Below are 19212 nucleotides of genomic sequence, written 5' to 3'. Positions count from 1 at the left end.
GATTTCTTGCCTTATAAATGGGGTTGGGACCATCAGTTGTGTTGTGCAGAAGTATATATAGTGTATATATAGAATTAAATATTTTATAGAATTAAATATAATTCCACATGTGTTAATTCATAGTTTTGATGCCTTCAGTGTGAATCTACAATTTTCATTGTCATGAAAATAAAGAAAACTCTTTGAATGAGAAGGTGTGTCCAAACTTTTGGTCTGTACTGTACTTTAAAATATAATTTATTCCTGTGATGCAAAGCTGAATTTTCAGCATCATTATTCTAGTATTCAATGTCACATGATCCTTCAGAAATCCTTGTAATATTATTATGAGTGTTGTAAACATCTGTCATACTTTTTTTCAGGATTCTTTGATAAATAAAATGTTGAAAAGAACAGCATTTATTTAAAGTAAACACATAATGTAACAATAAACACCTTGTTTAAAGTTTGGGGTTAGTGAATTTTTTATTTATTTCTCTATTTGACAGAAATTAATACTTTTAATTAGCAAGGATGTGTTAAATTGATTAAAAGTGATAGTTAAAACTTATATTCTTAGAAAAGATTTCTATTTTGAATAAATGCTGTTCTTTTTAACGTTTTATTAATCAAAGAATCCTGAAAAAGTATTAAGCACCACAACTGTTTCCAACATTGATTATAAAAGTGATAAATTATTATATTAGAATGATTTCTGAAGGATCAAGTGACACTGAAGCCTGGAGTAATGGCTGAAGAAAATTCAGCTTTGCATCACAGAAATAAATTATATTAAAAAAACTTATTTGGAATTGCAATGATATTTCATAATATTACTTTTTGTAAATGAAATTTGGATGAGCATAAGAAAAAACCTAAATTTATTCAGACACGTTCATAACTTCTCACATTATCATGGTTTATTTGCTATAGTATAGAAAATGGTAATACAATATGACAAGAACTCAAGATTTAAACTGTGTCAGAACAAATTCATCTTGATAATGTCAGATAATTTTGAAAGGTGTCAAATCAAATTGTGGTCCCAATTTTGTATCAGTTTTACTTGTAGTCCACTGTATGAAGAATTTTATGGTATAATATGGCACAGGTTTACTTTATTTTGCTATCCTCACTTACATAAATGAACTATAGTGTCCTGCACCCACTAGTACAAAATATAAAAAATGATATCTGGTGTCTGAATAATTTTTGGTTTGACTGTAGATAAAGTGGAGATAAAAATTAGAGAACAATCTATAAATGCTTGTTTTTTTCTGAAATATTGTTAATCTTCATTGCTCAAATTTTGAACAATTATTAGCTGTATAGGAATACCAATGTTCTACTAACATGTTGGACAAAATATCCAAGGTGAAAAGCTTCATTTTGTGAAAAACATGATGATCTAAATTAGAGAACATTAACCACTCTGGGCCGGCCATTTCATTATTTCAATGTTCTTAGCTTTAACCATTTTGCAGGCTGACTGTGAGATGCTTGCAGGGAAGGAACTGCATGTTACTCAAGGGGGTTCTGATAAACATTTGCATTCACCTTGCCATGTAGCTGTACAAGAGACCCAACTCATGCTGCAGAGCAGCATCCCACAAACCATGGCACTTCCTCCTCCTACCTTTCACTGACTTCTTTAGACATTTGAGTTTCAGTCCTTCTGCAGTTTAACACCTAACAAAATGTTTCCCATCAGACCAAAATTAATTAAACTTGCTCTTATCATTACAGTGAACTCTGGACCAGTCCTGTCTCCACACAACATGCTCCTTAGCAAAGATGATCTTAACTTTTTGATTCTCTCTGCTGATGAGAGGTTTGATCACTGTAGACTATGTTTTCAGTCTGACTTCTCTTAAACATGCTGAGACAGATCCTATCCCTGTTCAGAGGTGAACTGACAAGCATTTCCAGTTGCAGTGTTGAACCAATTCCCCATTTAGAGTCTCTGCATTATCCTGTCTTCTTATGTATTTGTCTTACGTGGATGACCAGAATTTTGGGGGACTTGAATGATTTAGTGTCACTGTAATCCTGCAATATTTGAGAAATCACAGATTTGGACAACCTCCTGTTGCAGGGTTTCAGTAAGAGTGGCCCGCCATCTTGCAATCTCAGTGAAAATTGGAGGAATGCTGCCAGTTAAATTGGGTTTGTCATGGTACCAGGTGCCAGATTAACACCAGTAACTTGGAGGCATATGTAAGAGTTCTCTAATTTTTACTCCTGCTAGGATAACTTTAAATAGGACTAAGCAGTGAGCTTGAAATTTAGGACATTATAGGTTGTTCTCCACTGTATAGAAAAGAGAGAGAGAGGCTGAAGGGAAGCCCCTAAAGAAGAAGATTAAAGGAGGGGACAGTACCTCAGTCCAATTTGGACTTCCTTGTGTGTTCATGGCTTCCTGCTCAATGTTGATCCATGCAAACATCAGCCATGACAGCACGGGAGGGAAAAGAGCCTCATACCTACACAATTTACAAACCAAATAGCTATTAGAATAAGGGCTTTCACTTTAAAATATTAATTTACAATAAATTAGAATAAAATTCAGAGTAAAATAGAATTAAATAACACAAAATTAAAATAGAAAAACATTTTTAAAAGTTATTTGCATTTAATTTGATTTAGTAATCAAAACATTGTGATTTAAATAATATTTTAAGAATATACACTACAGTTCCGAAGTTTAAGGTCAGTCTTTTTTGTATCATGGTTTCTACAATAAATATTATGCAGCACAACTGTTTTTAAGATTGATAATAATAAGAAATTTATTGAGCACCAAATCAGACTTATCAGGAGACTTGAGTAATGGCTGCTAAAATTAAACTGTAATAATATTTTATATGTGACCCTGGACCACAAAACATAAATTTACCTGACATTTATACCTAATCTGAAAGCTGTATAAATGAGCTTTCCATTGATGCATAGTTTGATAGAATATGCCAAAATACAATTTTTTTAAAATCTGGAATCTGAGGGAGCAAAAAAATGAAATAAATATATTGATAAAATCACCTTAAAAGTTGTCCAAATGAAGTTCTTAGCAATTCATATTACTAATCAAAAATCAAATTGATACATTTACAGTAGAAAATTTACAAAATATTTTAATGGAACATGATTTTTGGCATAAAAGAAAATTAGATAATTTTGACCCATACAATGTACTGCTGGCTATTGCTACAAATATACTTGTGCTACGTACAGCTGGTTTTGTGGTCCAGGGTCACATATTATTAATGTTTACTTCACTTTTGATCAAATAAAAGCAGCTTTGGTGGGCATATAAGACTTCCTTAAAAATAACCAGCCCCAAACCTTTAAAAGGTAGTGTGTTATTTAATTCCAATTCTAAACTAATTATTCATTAGACTATTGTCTGTATAACTAAAACGGTCTTTAACCAGTGAGCAGCTGAACTGAAAACTTTTGCAACTTAACTGCTTACTGCAAGCACTATGTGGTTTGTTTTTGAATTCCATTTCCTTAGACGGGCAACCTCAAGAGGAGAATTTGACTAAATCTAACATGTGCTTAATTACTGTGAAACTTAGAACAGACACATAAAAACAGCAGATTAGATGGTGTTAGATTGATAGATTAATGGTCAATGGTCAGTTTACCCTGTACTCAGGAGGAGGTAGACACAAACTAAGGACATCAGGATACTCAGAAGTCTGTGAAAAAGCCTGGTGGAACTCAACAGCGGTATCAAAAATGAGGAAACTAAAAAAAAGTGTGAGAGAACAGGGGATAAAGTATGAACAGGATGGAAGAAAAGAAGAAGTGCAATTTACTGGTTAAAAGTCATGCATCATGGGTTCATCACACCATTTATTCACCCTCATGTCTTTTAAAATATGTATGACTTTCTTTTTTCTGCACAAGTGAAAATATTTTAGGGTTCTGAAACAACACTGGACCCTTTTGACATTTACTGTATGGTAAACAAAACATTGAGACATTCCTCTAAATGCCTTCAGTACAGATACAGATCTGGAATGACATGAGGGTGAGTAAACAATGAAATAAGTTTAATTTTTCGTTGAACTATCCTTTTAATACAGTCTATATTGTTACAGAGCATCATGGAGACGGCATACCTAGTGTGAGCCAGCCAACAAGCTGGTTGAAGAGTGGCAAGCCTTGCTTCAGCTGAAGACTGGAGTGTGTGCTGGTCAATGCGTAAGCGCACAGCACCACCTGCAACATCTGGAGAGATCAAAAGTATAAGTTGTATTTACAATGTATTAAAATTATTATATTTTGAAATATTTAACAATAGAGTAACAGGAATGTACAGTTGAAGTCAAAAGTTTACATACATCTTGTAGAATCTGCAAAATGTTAATTTTTTCATTAAAATAAGAGGGATCATACAAAATGCATCTAATTTTTTATTTAGTACTGACCTGAATAAGATATTTCACATAAAAGACATTTAAATATAGTCCACAAGAGAAAATAATAGCTGAATTTATAAATATGACCTGGTTCAAAAGTTTACATACACTTGATTGTTAATACTGTGTTGTTACCTGAATGATCCACAGCTGTGTTTTGTTTTTTTGTTTTGTGATAGTTGTTCATGAGTCTCTTGTTTGTCCTGAACAGTTAAACTGCCTGATGTTCTTCAGAAAAATGCTTCAGGTCCCACAAATTCTGTGGTTTTCAGCATTTTTGTGTATTTTAACCCTGTCGAACAATGATTGTATGATTTTGACATCCATCTTTTCACACTGAGGACAACTGAGGGACTCATATGCAACTATTACAGAAGGTTCAAACGCTCACCGATGCTTTAGAAGGAAACACAATGCATCAGGAGCCTGGGGGGGGGGGGGTGAAAACTTTTGAAAAGAACGAAGATGTGTACATTTTTCTTTCTTTTTTTTCAATTTTTTCATTTAGTACTGCCCTTCAGAAGCTACACAAGATATTTACCTTCTGGAACATCCGTGAGTGTTGGAACCTTCTGTAATAGTTGAATGTGAGTCCCTCAGTTGTCCTCAGTGTGAAAATATGGATCTCAAAATCATACAGCCATTGTTGGAAAGGGTTCAAATACACAAAAATGATGAAAAAACACATAATTTGTGGGACCTGAAGGATTTTTCTGAAGAACAGCTTACAATTGAACTGTTCAGGACAAACAAAGCACTCATGAACAACTATCACTAAACTAAAAAAAAAAAAAAACACAGCTTCAGGTAAGAACACAGCACTAAGAATCAATGTATGTAAACTTTTGAACGGGGACATTTTTATAAATTCAACTATTATTTTCTCTTGTGGACTATATGTAAATGTCTTTTATGTGAAATATCTTGCTCAGGTCAGTGATAAATAAAAAATAACAGGCATTTTGTATGATCCCTCTTATTTTGGTCAAATAATTAACATTTTGCAGATTCTGCAAGGTGTATGTAAACTTTTGACTTCAACTGTATCTTATGTACAACATAAAAAAAAAACCTTATGCTTTGATTTTTCCTATTTGGTTTTACTAGCAAAACGCAGACAAAATGTTGCATTTTATGTCTGCTGCTGTTGCAAGAGATTTCATGCAATTTTCAAACAGGAAATGCAGTGTATACTATTTGGAGACCATATGAACCTCTAATGTTACTGGAGACCTTTTGTTTTACTTTCTGTGTCTTTTTAGGACTTGAATGGCATTTATTTTGACATTCTTTTGACATCTATTTCCCAAATGCATCTTGGTCATTACTTCCTATAGTATTTACTGTATAGCCCCCTGTGTTCTCTCTGACTTTAGTGCACCTAGTTCCTTTAAGCAGTCATTTGCGTTAATAACCTGATTTTCATGTCACATCCCATATGTGACCCTGGACCACAAAACCAGTCTTAAGTCGCTGGGGTATATTTGTAGCAATAGCCAAAAATACATTGTATGGGTCAAAATTATTGATTTTTCTTTTATGCCAAAAATCATTAGGAAATTAAGTAAAGATCATGTTCCATTAAGATTTTTTGTAAAATTCCTACTGTAAATACATCAAAATGTAATTTTTGATTAGTAATATGCATTGTTAAGAACTTAATTTGGACAACTTTAAAGGTGATTTTCTCAGTATTTTGATTTTTTTGCACCCTCAGATTTCAGATATTCAAATAGATGTATCTCGGCCAAATATTGTCCTATCCTAACAAACCATGCATCAATAGAAAGTGTATTTATTGTGCTTTCATATGATGTATACATCTCAGTTTTGTAAAATTTAACCTTATGACTGGTTTTGTGGTCCAGGGTCACATATTTCTCTAGCTTGCCTGAATCTACTCTTTACAGAACTGGAAGCTGGATCAATATTTTTGAGCACAGGGTTTCTCAACTGGAATTTGAAGACCCCTGGGTGGCCCATGAGGGAACTGCAGGCTAAAAATTCATTGAATTATTAAAATAAATAAATAACTTAAAAACAATCAAATTGAAACCCTTACTACAACTGCATGTCATGTAACCATAAACCGAAATCAATGAACCATAGACATGCAGATGTACTGTTAAAATGTTCAAATATTTTATATTTCAACCAATTCCCAGGGAGTGTTTTACATGAAAGGTATTTGGCTGAGAAAAGTCTGACCTTAAATGTCTACGGTAAAAATGTCCTTGGAGAGTGAAAAATAACAAAAAGAAAGAGTCAAATGACCTGGCAAATGAACAGCTGACGATCCCTTCGGATCAGAGAAGAGCGTCTCCATGATGACCAGAGGTATGAGGATGAGTTGAAGAGGGTCAGCACTCCAGCGCAAATTCTACAGTAAAACACATTACATTTTAAAGATAAACCTTCCTGACGTTATTCAGCATCACTAATCATAGAGTATGAATGTGTTTAACAGTTTAAATGAAGAAAATGAATACAAATTACTGTGTATGACAGGATTTGGCATCAGTAAGTAAACAAAGAGTGCTCACACATAGTTGACGTCTGGTTCCCGTCCCACCACAGGCAACAGTGGAAACACAGCCAGGAAGAGGCAGCTCAACATCCAGCTCAATGACCTGAACTACAGTAGTATAAACAAGTCTTAAAAAAACACTTCTTTCAGACCTCAAATCAGAACAGGCCTTGAACAGTTGACCTTACCTTTGCTTTCGTGTAAAGGCCAGAAGCCACAGGCCACAGTGCCAGCACCACCAGGCCCAAGGTCAACATGGCCCGATAGAAAAAGCTGAGAACCTAAAAAACATCAGCAGAGAGGAAATGGAAGATGTGAAATGGTTAACACTTCTAATTACTAGAGTGCTAAACAGTTCCAACACTCAAGTACAGACAAACACGCTAACAAATTCAACATGTCTAGCATACAGCTACTTGAGTACTTACTAGTAATTGAATTCCAAACATAACCAGCAAAAAATAGCCAAAGCATTTGCTGAGCGGTAATGAGGGAATTGACCGAACCAGACTGGCAAGAGTTTCGAACCTGTGGTAGAGAGAAAACACACAAACTCCAAAAATGAAAAAAGGGGGGAAAACAGACCTAGAAGCCCTCCAGAAGCTTGCATTCTGCAAGTGAATCCACAAACTCACTTTCAATTATGTTTACATCTTCAGGAAATGTCTAAAGACACATCTCTTCCATCTACATTTGGCCCTCTAACACTAGCACTCTCTATTCTAGCTACTTGTTTTCTTTATATTTATAAAAAATATGACCCTCTAACACTAGCATTTTCCATTCTATTTCTATTATTTATTTTTATTTATAAAAATACGACCCTTTAACACTAGCATTCTGTTTTCTGCCTATTATATCTACTTGTTTATTTATTTTTATTTATTACAAAAAAAACTTGATGCTCTAACACTAACACACTCTATTCTGTCTATTATATCTACTTATTTTACTTTTATTTATTATAAAAAAAATAACCTCTAACACTGGCACTCTCTATTCCATTTCTATTAAATCTACTTATTTTGTTTTTATTTATTATAAAAAAGTGACCCTCTAACACTAGCACTCTCTATTCTATTTCTATTCTATCTGCTTATTTTATTTTTATATATTATAAAAACTTGACCCTCTAACACTAGCACTCTCTATTCTATTTCTATTCTATCTGCTTGTTTTCTTTTAATTTATTACAAAACTTCACCCTCTAATACTAGCACTCTCTATCCTATTTCTATTCTATCTGCTTGTTTTCTTTTTATTTATTACAAAAAACTTGACCCTCTAATACTAGCACTCTCTATACTATTTCTATTCTATCTGCTTATTTTATTTTTATTTATTACAAAACTTGACCCTCTAATACTAGCACTCTCTATACTATTTCTATTCTATCTGCTTATTTTATTTTTATATATATTATAAAAACTTGACCCTCTAACACTAGCACTCTCTATTCTATTTCTATTCTATCTGCTTATTTTATTTTTATTTATCATTTTAAAAAAACTTGACCCTCTAACACTAGCACTTTCTATTCTATTTCTATTATATCTACATATTTTTTTTATCATAAAAACTTGACCCACTAGCACTCTCTATTCTATTTCTATTATATTTACTTGTTTTCTTCAGTTTCTTTTTATAAAAACTTGGCCCTCCTACACTAGTATTCTCTATTCGATTTCTATTATATCGACTTGTTTTATTTTTGTTTATTATAAAAATGTATCCTCTAACACTAACACACTATTATATTTCTATTATATCTTCTTATTTTTATTTATTTATTATAAAACACTTGACCCTCTAACACTAGCACTCTCTATTCTATTTATATTCTATCTACTTGTTTTCTTTTTATTTATTATAAAAAAGTGTCCCTTTAACACTAGCATTTACTATTCTATATCTATAATATCTACTTATTTTCTTTTTTATTTATATTGATCCTCTAACACTGACATTCTCCATTCTTTTTCTATTCCAACTACTTGTTTTCTTTTGAATAATTATAAAATAATAAATTGACCATCAAATATTAGTGCCACCTACTTTATTTCTTTTCTATCTACTTTTTATTCTTTTCATGTCAAAGCATGACATGTCAAAACAAAAAATATTGTAATAAAAACAGGGATAAGTAACTTACTCCCTCATGACGGAGAACCACACAGGCACAGGGAGCAAGCAGTAGATATAGTAAGTCCAAGGACTGGACTGGACCATCAAGAACAGGGCCACAAACAGACCTATACACAGAAAGATCTGACCCAGACTCCTTTCTGTAACCTTAAATACCACAGAAACAAATACAGGATATGATATATATTTTAACACCTTTATTCTTTACCAGTGAACCACTAACCTCAATATTAGTGACAATGATCATGACCACTTGATCCTCTAACACTAATACTTCATATTCTACTTCTATTATATATACTGGTTTTCTTATTTATTATAAACACTTTCTATTCTATTTCTATTATTTCTACTTGTTTACTTTTTTAGTAATTATAAAACACTTGATCCTCTAACACTTATACTATCTATTTCTATATTCTATTTTTTATATCTATTTGTTTTCTTAATTTTTTAATAAAAACTTGGCCCTCATCCACTAGCATTCTCTATTCTATTTCTATTATATCTACTTATTTTATTTATTTATTATATATATATATATCTTACTATCCTCTAACACTAGAACTCCTAGAACACAGAACTCCTTTCTGTTACCTTAAATACCACAGAAACAAACATATACAGGATATGATATACATTTTAACACCTTCGTTCTTTACCAGTAAACCACTTACCTTAGTTACAATAACTATGACCTACAAACATGCTGCACACTGGACAACAACATCCCTCGCTTACCATGTGCGTGTTAGTTGGAGGTTTGCGTAAGCTAGCGTGCGTCTTCAGGATGAACAAAACCACATAACAGGTCCAACCAATAAAACCCAGAACCACACTGCTGCCAAGAAAAAGCCGGTCATATGTGTGATAATATGACAGGCCCTGCATGGCCTGGACTATCAGATCTTTACAAAAACGCATCTGGAAAAAAAGACAAAAGAAGATACAGCAAGACAAGATAAACATAATCAAGTCAGTTTGAACATGACAACAAACAGTCAACACTCACTGCTTCATCAAACTGTCCTTTTTGGATCAAACTCCTTGCATTACGGACAAAATCCATCTGTTTAGAGTCAGTCAGAGGCCTAGAAGTAAAAAGGACAATCTCACAACTGAACATATACCATATACCAAATGAAATTCAAAAAATCTTTGTTTATGCTCCAAGGAAGAAAGTTTAAAAAGACAGAAGAGTAAGCAAATATAGGTTTGAAAAGACATAAGAGTGAGCAAATGATGACTTTGTTTAATTTCAGGTGAATTATCCCTTTAAAGGGATATTTCACCCAAAAATGAAAATTGGATGTTTATCTGCTTACCCCCAGGGCATCCAAGATGTAGGTGACTTTTTTTTTCAGTAGAACACAAACGAAGATTGTTAACTCAAACCCTTGCAGTCTGTCAGTCATATAATGGCAGTCAATGGAAACCAAATCTTTGCAGTGAATCAGAGCTAAATAATGATATAAATACTGTTCAGTTTCTTGCACAGACCGATCATTTTGTGTCTTAACACCTCAATGTATCGTCACGAGCCGCAGGGTTTAATTTGGTTTTGTCTGTATATGTTTTTTTTACTCTCAAAGATTTGGTTCCCATTGACTGCCATTATATGACTGACAGACTGCAACGTTTGAGTTAAAAATCTTTGTTTGTGTTCTACTGAAGAAACAAAGTCACCTACATCTTGGTTGCCCTGGGGGTAAGCAGATAAACATCCTATTTTCATTTTTGGGTGAACTATCCCTTTAAGCATCGACTTTTACTCACAGGTAGGGTGTAAACAGAAAGGACAATGTTGTTTCTTTCTTCTGTGCCATTTTCACCTGTTGATTTAATAAACACAAGATTGCTGATTATTTCTTATTCAAACTGACAAAATGGACTAAAATGTATTATTCTTTACCCTGAACTGCTCCAAGATCTGAACTGCATTTGCATATATGCTCTCAGCCTTAAAGTGCTGGCTGTTATTCAGGTAATTCAGTGGTAAGACACCCTGTAATGCCAAAAATGTATTAGAAAATAATATAACATAGAAGTATACTACTGTGTGATATAAACTTGTGATCTGAAAGCTTTGAAAATCATGCTCACCACAGAGTTCAACGGAAAGGGAACTCCTATAAGAGATGACATTAGTGGAGCAATATCAGCCTGCAATAGCAAAAAACATCAATCAGCTGCGCTCCTGTCGTTTATAGACATTTCTTAAGTAAACGAGACAAAAAAATTTAACCTGATTGACATCCACTCTTCTGGATGTTTCCAGCCTCCATTCTGAAATATATAAGACAAGAAGAAATATAGACAAGGTCAATTCCATGATGTTTGAATATGGAGATGAACTGATGTTAGACCACTAAGGGACATTAAACAAACCTTTTAAATAATTATCATCGTATTTGTGAGAGCTCTCCCGCTGTGCTGTCTGAAGCCCAGCACCCCATGCTATCAGTGGGGTCAGCGTCTCTGATGGGTGCCCTGCACCGTGAGATCCTATAAAACATATACATTGTACTTGTATACTGCATTGAACAGATTTACAGTTGAGGTCAAAAATGTACATACACCTTGAAGAATCTGCAAAATGGTAATTATTTGACCAAAAAAAGAGGGATCATACAAAATGCATCTTATTTTTTTATTTATTACTGACCTGAATAAGATATTTCACATAAAATACATTTATATATAGTCCACAAGAGAAAATAATAGCTGAATTTATAAAAATGACCCTGTTCAAAAGTTTACATACACTTTATTGTTAATACTGTGTTGTTACCTGAATTATCGACAGCTGTGTTTTTTTTTTTTTTTGTTTAGTGATTCTTTTCACACTTAGAGACTCATATGCAATTATTACAGAAGGTTCAAACACTCACTGATGCTCCAGAAGGGAAAATTATATCTTATTCAGGTCAGTACTAAATACAAAATAACATGCATTTATTTGATCTTGAACCGTAATATAAATCAGGTGAATGTTATTTTAGTCCTGAAAGATTGACTTCATTCGGAGAGATTTATTAACCTTTTTAAACAAAGTTTCCTGTCACAGGTGTCTAAAGTTTTAAAGTTACAAAGACTAGGTCAGAGAGATGTTTTACCCCAATTTGTCATGCCATGGTCAGACGTAAAAACATAAGCAGTTTTTCCATCATGCCCATAAAAGTCGTCCATCACACTGACAATTTCAGCGACACCTGCATCAACCAGGTCAATGTTCTCTAGATATTCCCTGTAGGTGCAGAAATCCCACAGAAAACATTACATTTGAGAATCTGACAATGGTAGTAGCTCCACCTAGTGGTTTTTTCTTATTTCAAGGTGTTCTGAATATATGCATTTCTGTATAAAAATAAAAATTTCAACACATGATACTGCAAAGTAACAAACATTACTTCAAAGTGGCTTTAGATAAAACAGTAAAATAAAAAGATAAAATGAAGGTGTTAATGACATTACAATATGTAATGTGATTAAATGTTTTTTTACTTACTTTGACATGGGCCGGTGTGCATGGCCATTGGTGTCTATCCCCAAAAGATGAAGGAAAAACACATTCTGTTCTTCATGTAACATATTCAGTAGAGTTTCGTTGCTTTTGGCAACATTGAGAAAATCCTTAATTAAGAAAACAAAAAAATAACTTAGGCTGTTCAATCATTTTCTCTAATTATTTATTACAAGATCATTTCAGGGTTTCAGACCTTATAACATTTATTCATTTTTTAAAATAAAGTAACACTTTTTTAAAATAATGACGCATTAAAAAGATTAAAATTGAGTGTAAAGACATATATAATGTTACAAAAGATTTCTATTTCAAATAAATACTGTTTTTTTTTTTTTACTTTTTTTATTCATCAAAGAATCTTAAGAAAAAGTTTCAATGTCTCCACAAAAAATATTGAGCAGCACAGCTGTCCACAACTTTGAAAAAATGTGACACTGAAGACTTGAGTAATGGCTGCTGAAAATGCAACAAATGACATTTTACTTTTTTTTTTTTTTTTTTACTTAATATAGGCCATTCTACGGAACTGCTGTCCCACAACCAAAAAACACATTTAAAAAGCATTTTAGTATTCAAATTAGGGCTGGTCCGAATACCATTTTTTGAGCTTCGAAGCTTCGGTAGTAATCAACACCGAATATTCGAAGCTTCGGTGGGAGGGGCTGAACATATTCTTCTCTCTAATAAAGGCATGAATCTCTGTATGTCTTTCTGTTTGCATTTTTATTATGTCGAGAACAGTTCATCCAAACGATTTTTGCTGTGGACCCAAGGGAGTGCAGTGTTGCATTTTGGTGCAATATGGACACATGAAAGGAACGTTCAGAATTAATAAATTGTAATAGAACATTGCACGTTGGAAGCGGTGCGCCTCAAGCAGGCAGAGCTTACATGCTTCGAGAACGGACATTGCGCTAGTAATACAAAACACACAGGTCTGTTAAGAGCAATACTTTTAATAAGGTAGCCTAACATTTTTTAACAAACAAATCACTCCCAAATCAGAAATTAGCAGCACAGTAATTAATGACACCGTAAAGGGTAGGCTATTTAAATAAAAGAAGAACGAAAAAAAAAAATGGTGCGGTGCATATATAAATAAATTATTTGTATCTAAATTATTTATAAATAAATTTTTAAAAATAAACATTATTAACAAACGTGCGTGTTTATTTGAGCACTTCCGTCAGTGAACAAGCAGCCTACAAAACGCTAAAATAAATCAAATAAATAATACATTTAAATATGAAACTAGCCTAAATAATAATGTTAAATAGGCTATTAAACAAATATGTGACCCTGGACCACAAAACCAGTCATAAGGTAAAATTTTACAAAACTGAGATTTATACATCATATGAAAGCTCAATAAATAAGCTTTCTATTGATGCATAGTTTGTTAGGATAGGACAATATTTGACCGAGATACATCTATTTGAAAATCTAGAATCTGAGGGTGCAAAAAAATCAAAATACTGAGAAAATCACCTTTAAAGTTGTCCAAATTAGGTTCTTAACAATGCTTATTACTAATCAAAAATTACATTTTTATACATTTACAGTAGGAATTTTACAAAAAAAATCTTCATGGAACATGATCTTTACTTAATTTCCTAATGATTTTTGGCATAAAAGAAAAATCAATAATTTTGACCCATGCAATGTATTTTTGGCTATTGCTACAAATATACCCCAGCGACTTAAGACTGGTTTTGTGGTCCAGGGTCACATATTTGTTGCAAAAATTCCTAAAACCTCGCCCGGACCTTGTCCGACAGCACATCAGAATTACTGGCCCGAGTCCGACTGGAACCGGTCTTTTTTCTCTTTCTCTTCCCCATTGCACAGCTGCTGTTTTTAATAGCAAAGTGATTACACTTATTTTCGTTTCTTTAGTTTATGAAGTTAATTTAGAGATATATTTGGAACACTTTTTGTTTGTTAAATTCCAGTTTTTGTTTTTTAAAGTAAAGACCAAGCGGCAAGCGGCAGACAGATCAATTTAGCCCTCTCAAGTCATCACGATTTAAATTAAAATCCATAGATATAAAAAACTTAAAACATATCACAATATTAGTTGAAACGTTTAACCTAGATAAATGTGTGCTATTAGGCTCATATCCAATCGTTTGTGCGGAGAGTAAAGCTGAAGTGCGCTTTGCAGGACATGAAGGCACCGGTGCGATGTGAAACTTCATTTTTGCTCATAAAGGTAAGACTAATATATCATCCGGAACTGTAAAAAAAGAATTACAAAACTCTTTCATTAGCTATAGGCCTAATCCATAAATATGCATTTATAAATACACTTATAAGCTCCTTTTGTACCTTATTCTTTTTGCATTTGCACTACTCTGTCCGGTTTTGCACTGTGCCATGTGCCCTTACTTGTATATTGTTTTTTTTTTTAAATATATATTATATGTATAATTGTATTTATTTGTATTTCTACCTTTTTGTATTTAATGTTACGTGTATGCACCTAGGGTCTGAGAGTAACGCAATTTAAACTCTCTGTATGTCCGGTACATATAGCAGAATTGACAATAAAGTTGACTTTGACTTTGATAAAGGTGCGTCCAATGAGCAAATGTCAAGTCAGGACCGTCAACTTCATCTTTGTCAAATGCTAGTTTATTAATAATTAATTCGAATATCTCCTTACTTTTTCCCCCGACACATTCATGGTAATTATTTTTGCTGGGGCTTTGCGGTCAGCTTTAGCCTACTGCGTGCATTTAAATGTGGAGGCGCGGTTGTCATTGCGACAGTAACAGCCCTAGTTTTGCTTCCACCATTCAAGTGGGCCTGACTGTACTTTATAGTGTCTCTCAAATATTGCTCAATCTCTCTCTCTCCTTTATTTATTTATTTATTTTTTGCTGTCTCTGTGTTAGTGGCGCAGCAGTCTGATCTTCTTCATTCATCTCCATTTCGCGGGGGATGCAAGGTGTATCAAAAAAAAAGAATATTTGAATCTCAAAATTTAAAATCGAATACCAACCCACCGAACGAATATTCGAATAATCGAATATTCTGGTCCAGCCCTTTTTCAAATCTTAAGACATTTACTAAGATTAGGGATGCACCGATATGAATCGGCCGATCATGCTTGCGCGTTTTGTCAGTAAAGCCGGTTCTGTAATCAGCGGTAAATGCCATCAGGTGCGTGATTTCACGTTGAGCCGTATATACTACACACAGCCGTTGTTTACCGACGAGCTGCGCAAATCAATGTTCATTATCAGTGTGAATGTGCGCAGCTCGTCAGTGAACAACGGCTGTGTGTAGTATATACGGCTCAACGTGAAATCACGCACCTGATGGCATTTACCGCTGATTACAGAACCGGCTTTACTGACAAAACGCGCAAGTGATCGGCCGATTCATATCGGTGCATCCCTAACTAAGATCATTTTATTATCTATTGAAATGTGAGTTAACATTCTGTAATGTGATGTGGTCGCTACCAAAACATTACTGTCACTACCGAAAATGTGCGGTCACAACCGAAACATGGGATGTTTTGTTATGAGATGTTTGTTTTTTAAGCCCCTACATAAAAGTATCCTACCTTAACTTCATCAAACACCCATGTATCAAGTCTGGATGCATCAGTGGAGGCGAAGTCCTCCCGCTCTGGAGGGTAAGTGTGAGTGTACACATGGTCTCCAGTGGCTCCTACAAAAACACATGCTAGTAAAGCTACCAAATATGGTCACTGTACACTCATAGTTCTATTCACAGGTGTGTGGTTATACCTTTAGCAAACATTGGTAAGATGTCAGGGCTTCCCCAACACCAGGTATGTCTGCTCTCATTAAAAACAGAATCAAATTCCACTGGATTCTCCTTCCAGCCTGTAAGCACAGAAATGTGAGATATATTATTTTTTAAATATATAAATATAAATTTGCACACATATAGGTTATACAGAAACACGTGTGACTGATGCTTACCCTTGGCAACAGCACTAACATCCTCATAAAAGCCCGCTATTAGGGCCACGTGACCAGGGCGTGATTCTGTGGGGACTCGCGTGTGAGACACTCCCCATGTGCCACTCTCTTCAATCACACTCCTTACGACAGGAAACAATAAGAAGCACAAGTTAATTGTATTTATACACTATAAAGAAAACTGACATAAAGAAGCAGACATTCATAACAGCTAAGAATAATTGCAATGCTACAAGTATAAGAATTTTCTTGTTCCATCTGCATATAATGCATTTTGGGAAATGCAGTTTACACCCTGTAAGTTATAAATCTGTTTTAACGCACTACCAGTCAAAAGTTTGTGAACGGTAAAATTTTTAATGTTTTTAAAGAAGTCTCTTTTGCTCACCAAGCCTGCATTTATTTGATCCAAAATACAGCAAAAGCAGTAATATTGTGAAATATTTTTACTATTTAAAATAACTGTTTTCTATTTGAATATATTTTACAATGAAATTTATTTCTGTGATTTCAAAGCTAAATTTTCAGCATCATTACTCATTACACATGATCCTTCAGAGATCATTCTAATATGATGATTTGGTGTTCAAGAAACATTTATTATTATCATTATCAATATTTAAAACAGTTGAGTTTATTTTTTTAGAATTCTTCGATGCAAAGATCAGCATTTATCTGAAATAAAAAGCTATTGTAACATTATACACTATACCATTTAAAGGCTTGGAGTTAGTATAATTTTATTTTTTGGATAAGAAATGATAGAAATTAAAACTTTTATTTAGCAAGGATGCTTTAAATTGATCAAAAGTGATAATAAAGACATTTATAATGTTACAAATGATTTCTATTTCAGATAAATGCTATTTTCTATTTACCAAAAAAACTTGAAAAAATTCTACTCAGCTGTTTTTAATAATAATAAATGTTTTTTGAGCAGCAAGCCAGAATATTGTTTTCTGAAGGATCATGTGACCGGAGTAATGATGCTAAAAATTCAGCTTTGAAATCACTGGAATAAATTACATTTTAAAACATATTCAAATAGAAAAGAGTTTTAAATAGTAAAAATATTTCTTCTTCTTTACTGTTTTTGCTGTACTTTGGATCAAATAAATGCAGGATTGCTGAGCAGACATGACTTCTTTAAAAAACATTAAAAATCTTTTGGTTAGTAGTGTATATCTCTATGAATGCATTTTATGTGAAGCATCTAACAACACTAAAGTCTACTTTTCTGGACCACATTCGTAAACAGGACAAGCACACGCAAGACAAGATTCCATGTTCATCACCTTAGGTAAGGAGCCCTGACCATCCCATTGTCGTCAGGCTTAAAGAGGCTGTCGGCTCTCAGACCATCTGCCACAAAGAGCACCAGGCGCTTGGCCGGAGGGGCCAGGGGGACATGCTGTGGTGTCATTCCATGCACAAGAGGGGACGTGAAATAGATGTCAAATATTGAGAAAAAGAAGACTACATGGACAATGAGTCCCACGATGAAGAATGTCATCATCTTCATCTTGTCTGCTGTCAGACCTGTGGCAGTGATTTAGAAAAATCAAAGAACAACAAGAAAAAAGCTGGACATTTGAAATGCATTCAGTTGTTTTTAGATCTTTTGAGTTTTGACATTTTACATATTAACATGACTATACATGTATGGACATCTCAGAAGTAATATTTGCACATATGAGTAATTGAAAATAAAATGTTACCTTTTTGCTAATTTCAGATTGAAATGAAGGTGGATAAATCTGAATCAGTCCATCAGTACTGTCAATTAAATCAACCGGCAAAGCATGAATGACCGTGAACACAGCCTCTAAACAAAACGCGTCATTCACACAGGCTTTTAATCTGTTTTAGCGTACTGTTATATGTCTAGCGAACAAGTGGCTTTTAAACCAAATTGACCTACTAAACCAAATTGTTTCTAAGTAGATTAACTAAGAACTTTTCTTCACTTCCGTGTATTGGTAACCTTTGAACTGGAAATCGCGCAATGCATTTTGGGAACTGTAGTTTACGCCTTGTGCGTTTTTTCTTCAGGAAAACATATACCTCTGTGTTTTTGAAATGATAGAAAATCAATAATGTTAGTGATTTTACGACTATGAAATTAAATAAAAATATGATTATACCTTTTTGTGTAATAAGCCACATATTCTACCAGTCAAAAGTTTTTGAACAGTAAGATTTTTAATGTTTTCTGCTCACCAAGTCTGTATTCATTTGATCCAAAGTACAGAAAAATGGTACAATTTTGAAATATTTTTACTATTTAAAATAGCTGTTCCTATTTGATTTAGCTTTGATCACAGGGAAAAAAAATGTTTTAAAATATGTTCAAATAGAAAGCAGTTATTTTAAATAGTAAAAAAATTTCACAATATTACTGCTTTTACTGTATTTTGGATCAAATAAATGCAGGCTTGGTGAGCATAAGAGACTTCTTAAAAAAAAAAGAAACATTAAAATATTACAGTTCAAAAATTTTTGTAGTGTAAAAACACTAGGTTATGTCTCCATATTTTTACAGGAGCATACAATTAAAAAGTCCTAACTGAATTTTTAATTTTGATATGACATAATGAAACATTCATTCTGGCCTTTCCCCTTCACATTTGCAAATGTTAATAATCCCAT

General features: G+C 33.5%; 1 protein-coding gene across 1 annotated transcript in view; it reads right to left on the bottom strand.

Annotated features, from left to right (window-relative positions):
• pign (phosphatidylinositol glycan anchor biosynthesis, class N) overlaps positions 1-18529 on the bottom strand; it is a 20541-nt gene extending 2012 nt beyond the window's left edge. Inside the window, 22 exon segments of the mRNA XM_073830925.1 lie at positions 2360-2462; positions 3627-3729; positions 4107-4215; positions 6681-6786; positions 6950-7041; positions 7122-7214; positions 7362-7461; positions 9086-9225; positions 9820-10002; positions 10091-10169; positions 10855-10910; positions 10991-11083; positions 11182-11241; positions 11324-11364; positions 11467-11583; positions 12195-12325; positions 12587-12711; positions 16179-16285; positions 16366-16464; positions 16564-16685; positions 17859-18102; positions 18282-18529. Coding sequence (XP_073687026.1) covers positions 2360-2462; positions 3627-3729; positions 4107-4215; positions 6681-6786; positions 6950-7041; positions 7122-7214; positions 7362-7461; positions 9086-9225; positions 9820-10002; positions 10091-10169; positions 10855-10910; positions 10991-11083; positions 11182-11241; positions 11324-11364; positions 11467-11583; positions 12195-12325; positions 12587-12711; positions 16179-16285; positions 16366-16464; positions 16564-16685; positions 17859-18085 — 2286 coding nt within the window. The 5' untranslated portion in view covers positions 18086-18102; positions 18282-18529.
• Positions 18530-19212: the final 683 nt, after the last annotated feature.

This window comes from Garra rufa, chromosome 24 (assembly GCF_049309525.1).
Source record: "Garra rufa chromosome 24, GarRuf1.0, whole genome shotgun sequence".
NCBI classification, from domain to species: Eukaryota; Metazoa; Chordata; class Actinopteri; order Cypriniformes; family Cyprinidae; genus Garra; species Garra rufa.
The sequence above is the reverse complement of the archived record's forward strand: the minus strand, read 5'-3'. Positions and strand labels throughout refer to the sequence as shown.